Source organism: Triticum aestivum, chromosome 6A (assembly GCF_018294505.1).
Source record: "Triticum aestivum cultivar Chinese Spring chromosome 6A, IWGSC CS RefSeq v2.1, whole genome shotgun sequence".
Taxonomy (NCBI): domain Eukaryota; kingdom Viridiplantae; phylum Streptophyta; class Magnoliopsida; order Poales; family Poaceae; genus Triticum; species Triticum aestivum.
In genome coordinates this window covers 27,346,128-27,360,355 of record NC_057809.1, presented here as the reverse complement: position 1 = coordinate 27,360,355, position 14,228 = coordinate 27,346,128, and the positions used below count along the sequence as shown (strand labels likewise).

The window sequence follows — 14,228 nt, the reverse complement described above, 5'->3', positions numbered from 1 at the left end:
AGATCATAACTATTTCTTCCTATGCTCTTTTTAATTATCTTCTTTATGAGTTGTGGAAGGTGCTACACATTTTTCTACCGACCACCCTAACATAAGCTTCAAAGTTGCCCGGAACAAAACTCAGACAAAACAGAGTATATAAGACAAAAAAAGAAAAACTATCATATCTTTTGGGTGGCTCCATCTAAACTAGTTTATGAACAAGCATCAAAGTTTAGTACTAGAATCTACAGGCATCGTCACACATCAAACGGTACTAGCTGCAGCCGGCAGGTTCAGTCCGCCGCATACTATCAAACTGAAGTGACACAATCCTACTGATTTGGAATAACCACACTACGCGCAATTGAACACATGAACAGATCACACCGCCAAACGCCAATTCTGTAGTGGCAAGATATCCCCAAAAAATATAGTCATGCAAAGAATAAAGTGATCTACGTGGGAGAGAGGAGCATTTCGATATTTTAATTTTTATTATCAATCCTTCCTTTAAGAAGTATTTGAACCCCCTCTATACATCCCTGGTGTTTGGCTTTACAACCTAGGTTACCGGGACCAAGGTTAGTCGGCCGCATTGTTGCTTCACACAAAACAGTTGCCCAGCTGCCTTGAGAGATAAAGCACGAACTAGCTTTGTACACATGAACTAGCTTTCCATTTCAATAACGCTGTCGTTTCTGACTTCCCTGGACGGCCTTTCTATCTCAAGGGTAGAAAGGCTGCTCATTGGCGTTGCCGGCGTCGAGCTTCCAAGCAGGCTCATGGACCGCCTCTCGTTGTTCTTTGGTGGATCCTTGCCATGGACGAATGAGAAGAATCTTCTCAGGCTCTTCCTCTGTTCATGCCTCAGGTATTTGCGTAGCATGATACCAAAGTAGATTAGCAACGCGAGGATGCATGCCACGCCACAGATTAGGAACAGACCAAGGAAGCTCTCAAGGCGGAGCTGGTCTGAGTCAACAAACTCGCTGTTGTCAGTTGCGCACTCCCCTGTCTTGAGCCACTTGTCATGGATCCGCTGCAGCTCCCCATTCTCTGACAATGACAGGATTGCGGTGGAGAGGTCTACTTGCAAAGGGGAGTCCCTTGGAAATGCCTGGTAGAATGAACTTGTAAGGTGCTACATTTTGATTTGTGAGACAAAGTAGGTGTAGATTTTAGACTTGCAGCCGCAGAAAAGTGCAAATAAAGTTGCATAATAAACTAGATAGTTGACACAACTTGTTCAAAGTTAAAACTGCTATTCCAGGATATTAACTTCAAAATATTTTGTTCTTATATTCTAATCTACATTAAAGAATATGGTTCAAATGTACTTACAAAGCCCCATCCTCTGCTGGTGAAATCTGTACCAGCTACCGCAATCTTGCAGTAGGTTGACAAAAACAGTTCAACATAGGGTCGCTCGTCAACAATGGCCATAACACCTCCTTCCTTAGGGCCTAGCTTGAGGGCTTCAGCATATTCTTGTGCTGAACCGAGAGCTCTTAGCCTTGAACGTGAGATGTTGAGCTCCTTGACCATGTAGTCTTGTGCAAAAGAACCAACTTGGAAACCAATAGGATCATTACTATTTTTCAGGTCATCGATTCCTTTTATAGAAGTATCAAGTTGTTGCACGGTCAGGATGGAAGTAAGACTCGCGGTATAGCTGGATACAATTATCAAAACAACGAATAGCCATATGATCAGGACACCACGCCCTGAGGTGCTCATAGTATTTTCTCCTGCGGGCAGATACAGATGAAATCACGAGCCATGCCTCAGAACAAAATGTTACCTATGGCCAAAAAAACACATAATAGAGAAGGTTGGTTTACTCACTGTGTGAGAAGAACAACGTCGAAAAGCTGAACCTGCAGGCAATCAAAATAGAAATTATAATCACATCTGAGAGCAAGGAATCACGCCATGATAAGAACATTTGTAATACATGTGGAGAAGTATGTGAAAACAGAAAAAAAAAGAGCAATGCATCATAAATATCATTAAGCGAATATATATACTGTGCATATATACGTTTCACAAGATCATTAAGATAATAGTTCCTTGGTAATCAGTAGATGCTTCATTTGGGTATGTTAACTGGCAACTGTTCTGAGGTGCTTGCTGTATGCAAACATATTGCACAAGACTTGTTGAAACATCAACATTTCTAAGAAAAAAGGAATGATATACTACAAAAAGACGATACAATAGGTGCAAGTCAGCTCCTTACCAGAAAATAGTTATTATTTGTTGACGTACTGAACCACGGAAATCATCATTGATCCGATGTTCAAGAACCCAAACAACCACACCCACAATAAGGAAGTACAACCCTGTAACACACCACATCTCCAAAGTAAATGGCTGCAAGAATGCCCAGGACGATGTTATATGCTGTTTAACCGGAGCCAAGATAACCAAGCCTGTTTCAATGAATGGCTGGGTGAAATCAAAAGTTACTGTTCGCCTCATTGTAATTGCGATATCCCCTATAGCTGCATCGAATTCCTGCAGGATAAGACCCCCCCTGGTCAGCATGGTATGATGAAATGGTTTTTTTGATAAAGATGATGAAATGGTTAGAGGAAGAAAAAAGGCATTCCATACTTACATTTGATTCAATCATCTGTACGAGTTTGTCATAATTAGGATTTTCAGTACCATTCCCAAAAGGTACAAACTTGTAACTAACAGGATAAGGAAGCAAAGCCAATGCCTGAGTAAAGACATCGATGCAATAACCCTTCATTGACCCAGTAGAATTGTCTTTCGTGACAAACTCTTTGAAACTAAATCTGTTGGGAACACCAATTTTCAACTGCTTGGCATTAGAAGGAAAAACCCATCCTCGAGGCCTCTGTGCAGTCTCCCCAGGCCAAATAACATCATAGAGATGCTGATCAGCCAGAGAAATATTAGGAGGCTTTGAATATAGAGCCTCTGGAGAGACAGTCGACAACAAGCCAGAATAATTTGACCAAAAACCAATGGTCCGCATGCCACTTCCGATGATGTTTATGATGTCATATGCAGGATGAATTAGGTTGCCTCCAGCATCGAATTGCACCTGCCCAGACACCCCAGTGAAGTTTACCTTTCTAATCTTCTCCAATAATTTATTTCCCATGTCAGAAATGCTCATTGCTTCAAGGTGAAGTGTTCCTCCAGTTTCATCATGTAACATCGAGTCATTTGAAAAGGAAATCCTACCACCATCATCAAAGAAGGCATCCAGAGCCCGAGCTACTACCCAGACACTATCATAAACATAAAAACCGTAAGTATTTACACGAAGATCACTATAGTTGTACTTTTTACTTTGCCTGCTCCATTTGGAGACCAAATTACTCTTCATCTTTGAGTTGGGGATATGTGGCCGTAAAGTAAGAACACCTTGCAGGCCAGATATAGTCTCAGCAGGAACTGATGAATTAGCATCAAGATATGCAGACAGCCAGTCAGTTGCAATCCACACATAGCCGTTGCCCATCATGTTCAGTTGTTTTGCCATAGAGAAAAGCTTGAGTCCAGGTTCAGCTCCAGTATGGAGAATGATAACACGAGACTCCATATAACTGACACTAACCAACAAATTTATGAGCTCACTTCTTTTAGCATTGGAAGGAAACCCAACCTTGTAGGAGATTTTGCAGCGCTTTAAAGCGAGTGCATCATCCAAAGCAGCAATGCCATTTCGACCATAAACATTGTCAATGTAAATGGCAGTCACTATCTTCCAGTGGTTGTAGTCAACAACTTCTGCCACAGCCGCCATTTGATAGAGGTCATTGGGACCAGTCCTGACAAAGAACGGGAACTGTATGGATGAAAGAGTTGCATCAGAAGCAAAGGACATCAAAGGGACTCGAAGCTCATTTGCTACATATGAAATGATGTGAGAAATTGTAGAGCACTGAGGGCCAATGAGTGCAATAACATCAGTCTCCATGAACTGCAAAGCTGATACAAGGAATACGGTATCATTGTCACAATTCCACAAGAGAAGCAAAAACTATTTCAACAATGCCAAATGAATGCGTGACATTAAAGCTAGCGTACCTTGAACCATGCCAAGGAAACCATCAAAGCAATTTGTATCCTTGATTTGAACCTTTAGTGTAGTTCCATTTAGAATTGTTGGATCAGAGTTGATATCTTCCAAGGCTGCATGGATGGCAACCGCGGCAACACCTCCAGTGGTGGAGTTAAATTGAAGAATAGACCCAATATTCACAACAGGAGGCCTCGCAGCTAAACTCTTGCAGATGCCATTAGGAAACAGAAGCAGAGAGAGAACCAACAACATGAGAAAAGATATCTCCATTGTGCCTCAAATGGTGCAAAGTCTACTGGATGCTTGTCTTCATGTTAGTAAACTACTTATGTGTTGGAAACCCCCTGTAGAAAAAACATAGAGCAGATGTTATCATGATACCAATGCATAATTCTTGTATTCTCTAAAGTAACAAAGCCCATGTTAAAGAGCACCATTATTTGAAGCCTCAGTCCAAACGTTGAAAGGAAAACAACAAGGAAGCAAATATCAATTTGAATGAAGAAGTTACAGTATTTAAAAACCCGACGGATTGAATATCACGAGGAAAAGCAACTTGGGAGAACAATGACAGATGATTCGACTAAACACATTAAGTAAATACACAAAATCTCAAGCAACACAAAAAGAATTGTATGTGACTGATTTATACTACTATTAGGAAGGTACAGTTGCAAAGTTGGGCCAACAAGCATCCAAGAAAGTCAAGAAGCAATGTGGTCCTTGAGTTAAAGCCAAAACATTTGGCGTGGCCATACTACTCTCAACAGATTCCAGTTTCCAACACGTAAATGTGCAGGAGCAGGTGCAAGTGCAGGTGTCAAACTTTGGATTATGCCCTTGTCTCAATCAGACAGCAAACAGACAAACAAAACAGAGCATACAACTTTATATATACTATGCTTAAGACCGGGTGCTTCCTGCAACCAAACAAATGGCGGTAAACGGTAAACAAAGAGCGCACGTCCTGGCATTTTCATCCGTTTCGTGCACATTTTCAGCAACTGACGGTAAACGGACTGAAACCTCAATTCGAATGAAGCAATTGCAGTAATAAAAACTGGATTGAACATCGCAATGAAAGTAACTTGAGAGAACAATGACAGATGATTTGACATTTTTTTAAGGAAATACACTCATTTCTAGTAAGCAACACAAAAGTTTGGTCTGTGCCTCATTTATATTAACCATATTCCATACCATTAGTAGGAAGGTACAGTTCCAAGGCTGGGCCGACAAGCATCCAACAAAGTCAAGAAGCAATGTGTGGTCCTTAAGTGAAAGCTAAAACGTTTGGCGTGGCCATACTACTCTCAACAGATTCCAGTTTCCACACACTTTTGCTATGCAAGAGAGAACAAAAGCTGCTTCCGACAAACTTTGAATTATGCCCACGAAACAAACAACTATACTTGTACAACTATGCTTAAAATGGAACAAACATTGAAGCAGACAGCAAGCAAACAAACAGAACATACAACTTTTTCTTTTGAAGTGGGAACATATAACTATATATATAGTACTAGTATATGCTTATGATGGGATGCTTCCTGCAAAGAGGAACCAATGCCTGGAATGCCAAGCAACCGAGCAGAACCTGAGCACAAATCCCTGCATTTTCATGCGTTCCGTGCACAATTTCAGCAACTGACTGTAAACGGACCGGAACCTGAAGGACTGGAACGAGACCCCGGACAGACGTACACCCTGCACAATCCATCGAACACCTTGCGGACGGGCAATGCATGCAAAGAGTAGACCCACACCCAGCGGCAACAGCAACCGGAGCCGCCATTACTTGCCGGGGAGGATCAATACACAACCAGTGCCCTCGGATTCCTCAGTGAGACCCCAAGAAACGGCGGGAATGGCGGCCTGAATGCCACTGGCAGCACCGCAGCAGGGAAGTACTGTAGGACTGTAGGAGATGGGTGGGGTGGGGATTCTAGTGTAGGACTGTACTAGAAGATGTGTGGGGATCCGAGAGCATGTACAGAGAGAGATTTCGACTTACGGATTGGATTCGGGCCCCGCCAAGAGGAAATGTCGGCCTCCACTCGGACGCTGGCTGCTGCTGCTGCCGCGGCGCCGCTCGACGACGACGAGGATTAGACTGAGAGCAGAACGCGAGCTGCTGCTGCCGTCGGTCGAGCTCATTATTTTATTTTAAGTGAGTGGTATTTATAGCGGAGGTGGACTGGGGAGAAAGGGAGAGCGGACTCGGCGGTGATGACACGCGGGTTCACCGGAATATACCTCACTCCTGGTTTATAAGTCTCATTTTGTGCCAAATTTTGACTAAAAAATTAACTAATAAAGTACTAATGCATGTCACAAAATTATATTGATGGATTCGTATTTGAACATAATTTTCAATTATAGTATTATTTTCTATGACATGTATTAACATTTTGTTAGTTAAATTTAAGGTGAAAATTTGGCACAAAATACAAAAGGGACTAATAAATCAGGACGAAGGTAGTAATCATTCGATTTGATTAACTTGACACAAGTCGATTGCACCAAAAAGATAGACAAAAAAATTGATATTTTAAAATGTTTGAACCGAATGGAGCATCTCCTGTCAAGTGTGGTTTGAAAAATCCTTAAGATTTGTTTTTCATATGATTTAGTAATAACTCATAAATAAATATCAAATAGCGAGGAACATGTGGCGATTGCGTCAATTTTGAACTCGACAACTTTGATCGTGCCTTCAGTACGCATTTGTGTGTGTGTGTGTGTGTGTGTGTGTGTGTGGTGGGGTGACTGTGTGCGCGTGTGTGTGCGTGTACGTCCATGTTATTTCTCAAAAAAAAAAAGGGAAAACTATGCATGCAACCTGCGTCGAAGAACCCTAGCTAGAGTGCGTGACTGACCAAAGAAAGGTATTAGATCCGATTCCGATGATCTTTATGCGGGATGAGATGCAGATTAGCATGCCCATAGGCAAACAAAATAACTGTCAAATAATCCAAGTTAACCTCGGCTTGTCAGATCAGCTGGCATTAGAAACTGAAATCAATCAAAGGCAAAAAAAATCAATCAAACGCGTGTCACGAGCTCAACACGGAGCCATGACTAAGACTAATCAAGCACCTGTAATTTACTGAGCAAGATTACAAAGGTGAGGTGAGGATTTTGTGCTGATTGCACCCAGTTTGTAGAAACTTGGCTGCCTCATCTTCATGTGAAGTTCATGTATTTCAATCCTCAAAAATAAATAAATCAAGTCCATGCATTTCCAAGCAGAATATATGTTGCATGCAGCCTTAATCTTAGTCCGCCTTACAAGCTAGGCATTTGCATCCAGCCCTGCAGGCTGCAGCTAGTGTAAATAATTCCATTTACCCACATTGAAGAGAATTCACATGTAAGCTTACATTATACGTTCATTTGTATGCCATCACTCCATCTCCATGCACAGAACAAATATTTTTAGCTGTAAAACCAAATGATGCTTTCGTTGTTTCTGCTTTTTCTTAATGATTAATTTCGCCCCCTTTTAAAAGTGCGCATTTCATGAAAGACAAAAAGGGCTATAATGCGCATGTGATTAGTATCTGATGCTGCCCAGGAAAATTCTGTAGGCTTTACGCTCAAAATATTATCCCTTGCGTGACTACCTTCTTACACATCCTAATTCTTCACTGATGGCCTGTATACAAGAACGGCAGGTATACACTATTTATAGCACCAGTAAGTAATTGTGGATGGTATCTATTCTTTTTTTTTTGCGGGGTAATGATATCTATTCTTCACAAACTGTTTCAGCATGAAGATATATGGTTGATCCACATGATACTTATCAATCAAATCAAACAACTCATCTCCTATGCTGAAACCGAGCATCTTGCTGAAAATCTATGGTCCATTGTCTGCCTCATCTTCATTGTATTTTGCTTTTTTGGGATCTCTGCTATCCTCCTCCTCTTGCTGAAAGTCCATCCACTCTTCATAGCCTTGAGATAATCCATCATCTTCCTTAGCCCAGCCTTCATCTACTACTTCTTCCATTTCAAAGAAGATTCTGTAAACCATGAGATTGGGAGTGGTTAACTTGGTCCATCTAGGAATTTTTCTGTAATCCACCACAACAACTTTCAATATAACCAAGCCTATTTTACTTACTAATTCCATATCTACAGCCTGAGTGTAACCAATCATTAAGCCAATTTCACATAGCCCATGGAAATTCTTCATAGTCTTTGGTACCCCTTTTGCTCCAGCGGAATTTGACCCAAACCACAGCCATTTGCATCATCATTCCAGATTTTCACATTCACCATGATATTTCCTCCCTTTAAAGGGACCCAGTCATATATAGCAGCTTCGTTAATTCTAGCCGCTGATGGAAAGTTGACAAAAAAACTCCTTCAAAAACCTTGCTAGCTTTCCGGTCCCACCTTCATCGGTAAGTTTTGGCCAAGCTTTTGATTAACATGTCAGCATCCACTTCTAAATCACATCCCTCCATCGGTCTCACCAAAGCCACAGCTTCATTTTTACTAGCACTGGAAATCTCCTTTGCATGCTCTGCCACAAACAATCCAAGCCCCTCCCCACCAAAACCAACCAGAGTAGCAACAGGTTTTTTCTGATGAAGCCAAGCACAGAATTCAGGTACATGAGAACCCTTAGTACAGATCACACACTTTACTTTTGCCTCACATCTTTTAGAGTTATGACCTTTCTCACCACACTTATGACAGATAGCCTTGTCCACGGAAGAAATTTTGCTATCAGAAATCACCCCCGAGCTTTGATTCCCTGTCACCACTGCCCCAGCGGAATTAGGCTTGGAAGTCTAAACTTCGCTACCCCCTCCTCCACCATTGATAGTGGTTGTACACGTCTTCTGTTGATATTTGCTAGTAGCAGGGGCGGATTAGTGTTTTGCAGCGGTGGCCGATGAGGGTATTGATATATACCTCGATCGCCACCATCTTGTCCCCAATCCCCATATCCTGGCTCTCTACACGGGAAGTTCTGGTGCTGGTTACCTTGGAAATTTTGAAATGGCGGTCGGGGTCGGGCCTGGGGACCTTGAAGTGCCACGATCCTATCGAGTAAAATCATCTCCCGGGGATAAGGTGAAACTGCAAGGCAACCGGCCTTACCAGACATTCCCTGATCGTATTTGTCGAATTGGAATTCTCTCCCATAACCTTGATTTGGTCTCCAGTTTCCACCACCTCCACCATCCCTCCCTCCATTTCCACGTCCAGAACCAAAAACTCACCCATCTTTCCTCCCATGATTTGGCTATCACGAGCGGCGGCGGCTGAGGGCGGACACCACAAATGGGAAATCCTAGAGTGCAAAACGTGATTAGGGTTAACGACCTATCTCTGACCAGGTTGTAGCACCCCACCCCACTCCCCTTTTTGGGATCCAATATGCACCCATATTTCTGGCCCAGCCCACCACCAACCGGCCCATTCCGATCCATAGTTCGAATCAAAACAAAAAAAATCCTCCCTGAACTCTAAATCATCTCTAGATTCATCCTCCTGGCATGCTGGCAATCGTGTGGAGAGCGGCGCATCAACTAAGATGCATGCTGGTAGATAACGACCTCTCCCGCCATGTCCCATCTACAGACAATTCGGCTTAGAACCCACACCCACATCAACTGGCTTACCACCAATAATTTGGTACCAACAATCCTTACTAACTGAATCACACTCAACAGGAAACACATGATTGGATTTATGACAAGGAGGAACACTTACATAACTAAATACAGGAGCCACAATCTTCTCTGAAATGCGGTCAACGGCACCCAATTTGCATAATCTGTCCCCCTTCTGCTTGCCTTTGATTCCCTCTTAGCACAAGCAAAAGCATCAGCTAAAGTCGCTATATATGGACTCTGTCCAGCTTCACTCTCCTCTGAACATTTTTCATCATCTTCTTCAATTTGCTCCAACGCCCAGAATCTGCCTCCAGGTCGAGATCCAATTACGCAATCAGCATATCCAGCTTCATCCTTTTGCCTACATCCACCGGGGTCAAATTTGAACCGTCTGTTCATCAAGCTCGTCCTCCTCTCTTCTGTCACAGACTGTGAAACTACAGAGGAATTCAAATTGTTGGCGACAAGTACGGCAGAGGATCCACTGGTTCCGGCAGCGATGGAACGCTTGCTGAGCGTAGTCCCACGAGACAAATCCACCTCTCTTTCCTCCTCGGATCGCTTGATCTCCCCTCTCCCCTCGCCCAATGAATGAAGTCCACCGGCGGCGAGTGTTGGAAGGGCGGCATCTGCGCTCTCTCCTTAGGGGTGCCCTCGAAGTGAATCCTTCTTGCAAAATTCTTCATCTCTCGATCTGCCTGGATCCGGCAAGTTTGAACATACCTCTCTCTTCTGGATCTGAGTATCGGATATGATTCCGCCTCTGCTACCGCCTTCTCTTCCCTCCATTCCCTCTCGCATTCCAACCATGAGAAGGAATCGTTGTTGATCCTCTACGCCCTCTCCATCCATCTTCGTTCCCTTGTCGCCAGCAGCTCCACCTCCGGCACCGACTGGATCAGACGAAGCACCACCTAGAACGCCTCGTATACGAAGGGGAGGGGGAACCCCGGCCCATGCGAATCCGCGAGTTATTTACCCAAACCATCACACTTCGGGCTAGGGTAACAGGTCAGTATCAGATTTGAGCCAAGTCACAAAAAACCACCGAAATTATGCCTAATCTGGAAGAGCACTGATTGTTTGATTTCCTCGAGAAAACAGCAAAACTGATAGGTTGGGCCCACCTGTCAGGCTGAGTTGGCATGCCTATGTGGACAAAAAATCTGACATGGACGAGGGACCCACCTGTCAGCGTCACATATTTCCCCCTTTTCTTTTTTATTCCACATCTCTGGCTTTCTCTTCCACGCCACATCTGTCTTTGCTCCGGCGAGCATGCTGCCATCCTCCTCCCGCCTCTCTCTCTCTCTCTCTCTCTCTCTCTCTCTCTCTCTCTCTCTCTCTCTCTCCTGGCCCTAGCAGCGGCGGCCACCTATCTCCCCCTCCCTCGCCGGCACTCCATGGAGAGGCAGACAAGCTGCGGCCGCCCCGATGATCCCCCGACGCCACCTCCCTGAGCTCGGGCGTGCGGGCTCACAACAATGGCCGGTGGCACGGCATTGACCACGGCAAGGTCGCTGCGGCGGATAGAGGTGGACCATACGGAGGCAAGCATCCCGACAGCGAGCTCGCTCTGGGCACGGGCGACCTTGCGTCGTCGTTGCCATCGCCGACGGATCCGCGGGCCTCCTCCTATCCCGACGCAAGAGCGCCCACCACGTCGGCGCTCCATGGCTGCTCCAAGCCTGCCCCGCCGGTGCTCGATGGGGAGGCGCACGAGCTTCCGCCACTCCCCCATGACCCCCGGCACCATACCTCCCGGAGCTCGGGTGCGTGGGCGCACGATGGTGGCCGGTGGCAGGATGGTGACTGCGGCGAGAGGTCGCTGCAGCGGAGGGGGAGGACCACGTTGATGGGCACAACTGACCTTGAACGGCGCGACGCGTGCGGCGGTGGCGCCGTCGTGATCGGCGACTCTCGTTGACCGGCGCGGAGCTTCTCCATGGCGTCGCTGGTTCTGCCATGTGGCACTGAGTCAATGAAAAAAGGAAAAAAAAAAGGAGGCACTGAGTCAATGACATGTGGTTCCCATGTCCACCTCGACGTATTTATCCATATAGGCATGCCATGTCAGCCCGACAGATGGGCCCAATCTATCAGTTTCGCTGTTGAGGTCTACATATTTTGCCACTTGTAGCTAAATTCCATTTTCCGTCTTTGAATAAGCTAGAGCGAGTGCAAAAGAACAGATTGCCATCACGCCACTGAGCTGCTGTTCAGCGCCGCCCTCGCATGTCTTAGCTCTCGGGACGAGCAGCGCCAACGCCCGAAGGGGAGGGCGAGCTGCGTTGGCGTGGGCGAGCACAGGCGGCGAGCTGCGCTGGCTCGCGCAGGCATCCGCGAGGCTGCGCCAGCACATGCAGACGTGCACGAGCACCGCCGGCGAGCTGCAGTGCCTCGCGGAGGCATCAGCAAGGCAAGGGTGGGCTGCGCCGGCGCGAGCAGGCGTGGGCGGGTACCGGCAGCGACCTTCGGTTCCTCACACGGGCGTGGTCAAGGCGAGCTGCGGCGGCGCGCGCAGGTGTGGGCGAGCAACTGCCGCCACCTGTGGTTGCTCACACGGGCGTGCTGAAGCTGAGGCGGCGAACTGCGGTAGCTCGGGAAAGCATTACGGCCATGACAAGGACGAGCTAGCTAGCCTCAACTCCTCAAGCAATCCCCATCCAACCAGCCCACAAACGCATCGGATAAGGTTGAAAGGCCCAACGGGTGTGATGCCCAGAGTCGTTGGCGCAGGTCCATGTGATGAATGAAACGAAACCAATAAACAATTCAGCTGGAGACTAAAAAAACCTGGTTGCAAGTGTATATTACTCAGGTGGGCGGCTGCCAAAGTGTTCTCTTGTGGCATATGTGGACACTTTGGCAGCCACTTGGTTATTAATTTATTATATATTTACAAGCATATGATGATGTGTGATCGGTGCAGGTCTATATATGTAGTGCTTGAATCAAACGTTTCATCAATTAACATAAGCACAACTTTCAAGTTAGGCGTAGAAGGAGGAAACCAAGCAAAAACAATGTATGAGTCCTTCAACCTCGTCTTCAACCATTTGTTGTTTTCTTCTACACCGTTTTTACTTGCGTTCTTACACATTTATGTTGTTGTATCTCCTGATGTTCTCGCAGGTTGGTTGTGAAGATGGGGCGCATATCCAGGACTTACTCGCCTGCAGCTCCACCTGATGTGCTTTCTTCCTCAACAATGATGAGTGCAGAGAAGGTCCCGATTCTCAACACAGCCTACAATGCCGGTATGCACCATTCCGTCGCTGGTGACTGGAACCCGAACATGAAATCTGTGTTCAATGGGATGGGGATGGAGGAGTTGTGCAAAATCAAACTACTAGGCCCTGTTCGGAACTTCCCCGCTCCGTGGAGGTGGGGAGCTGGCTTTTAGCAGCTTCATCAAATTAAGCTAAAGTCTTGTTCGCTCCTGGAGTGGAGTGAAAGGAGTAAAGAGAAACCGAACGCAGCCCTAGGCAACACCAACCGTATTTTCTCCATGTATCTCCTAGCTAGGATAGACCCAAAAACAATGAGGATGGACGTTGATGACCGGAACTACATAGAGGTGAACTCCAGAGTGCTTAGGACTAGAATCATGTGGGCGAAAAATAGATACCCCCGGTGATGCTTGCTTGGCTGACCGGGAAAACTTGCTAGCAAATTTGCATGAAATTTTGGAGACACAAATGCCCAAGGACATGCAAAATTACTAGGATCATGCTAGCCTGTTCCAAGCTTTGACATGTGCCTCGTCTACCTAGTCTACTACTCCCTTCGTTTTATAATATAAGATATTATTACAACCATAGAAAAGAAAGGTCGTCAGTGGTCGAACTTTTTATCAGGCCACCATCCATACGAAAACATCAAAGACTCGTAACTCCACACTGATACTGATAAATCTACCATAGGTATATATACATTTCATCATGCACATTCAGTTTTCCACTGATGATTGAGACCTTCATCTTCTTCCTTCCAGCAGCTGCCAACGCAAAACAGTCAGTGACAAACAAGTTTCCATTTCAAAGGCAGGCTGATCCAGATTGTCAGTTATTTTCTCTTATCCCAGGACTACACAAAAGGGACGAGGTAAACAAGCTTACTTACCGGCTTTACTTCTCCATTTCAGAGAGTGAACAGCGACGAAACATGCCACGCCAGGAACACAAAAGATTAGTGACGACAGAACTAACCTGCACGGCTTCAAACCAGTTCATCACCACTACTACAAATATTTACTATCAAACCAATGGGCCGCGCTGTTGAAGTAACGGCTCCGATGCGAGCACTACGAATATGCCTGCAGTCATGATTAGAAACATATACAGTATACAATATGCCTGGAGCATTTGGATTAGCAGAAATGGCTTCATTTTTATCGAGTGATTGCCTAGCCTATATAGATGCAGAAAGATTTCTAAGGATGAGCTTGAGCTAATCCTTCACAGACCTAACAGGGCTTCTTATGCCAGCTTCAGAACCAGGGTGACTAACTACTTGTAGCTCTTTAGCACTTGCTTTCATTTT

At 45.3% G+C, this 14,228-nt stretch overlaps 1 protein-coding gene across 2 annotated transcripts; it reads right to left on the bottom strand.

Annotated features, from left to right (window-relative positions):
- Positions 1 to 433: 433 nt before the first annotated feature.
- Positions 434 to 6,192, bottom strand: LOC123131786 (glutamate receptor 3.1-like). Of its 2 annotated transcripts, XM_044551467.1 has the most exons (7): positions 6,060 to 6,192; positions 4,051 to 4,389; positions 2,603 to 3,951; positions 2,222 to 2,499; positions 1,828 to 1,859; positions 1,324 to 1,730; positions 434 to 1,099 (listed from the first exon to the last, which is right to left on the bottom strand). In XM_044551467.1, the coding sequence occupies exons 2-7, from the start codon at positions 4,313 to 4,315 to the stop codon at positions 650 to 652; spliced, it is 2,781 nt and encodes a 926-aa protein (XP_044407402.1). In that variant the 5' UTR covers positions 4,316 to 4,389; positions 6,060 to 6,192; the 3' UTR covers positions 434 to 649. The 2 variants fall into 2 exon arrangements, with proteins under 2 accessions (XP_044407402.1, XP_044407401.1); XM_044551466.1 differs by lacking the exon at positions 6,060 to 6,192 and having other exon boundaries at positions 4,051 to 4,606.
- Positions 6,193 to 14,228: the final 8,036 nt, after the last annotated feature.

Bases quoted from the DNA above. Each gene is read 5' to 3' on its own strand.
- LOC123131786 (XM_044551467.1), bottom strand. From the start codon at position 4,315: ATGGAGATATCTTTTCTCATGTTGTTGGTTCTCTCTCTGCTTCTGTTT. The intron at 1,731-1,827 runs GTGAGTAAACCA...ATCTGCCCGCAG, and splicing joins GACGTTGTTCTTCTCACACA to GAGAAAATACTATGAGCACC. The intron at 1,100-1,323 runs GTAAGTACATTT...TCATTCTACCAG, and splicing joins CCAGCAGAGGATGGGGCTTT to GCATTTCCAAGGGACTCCCC.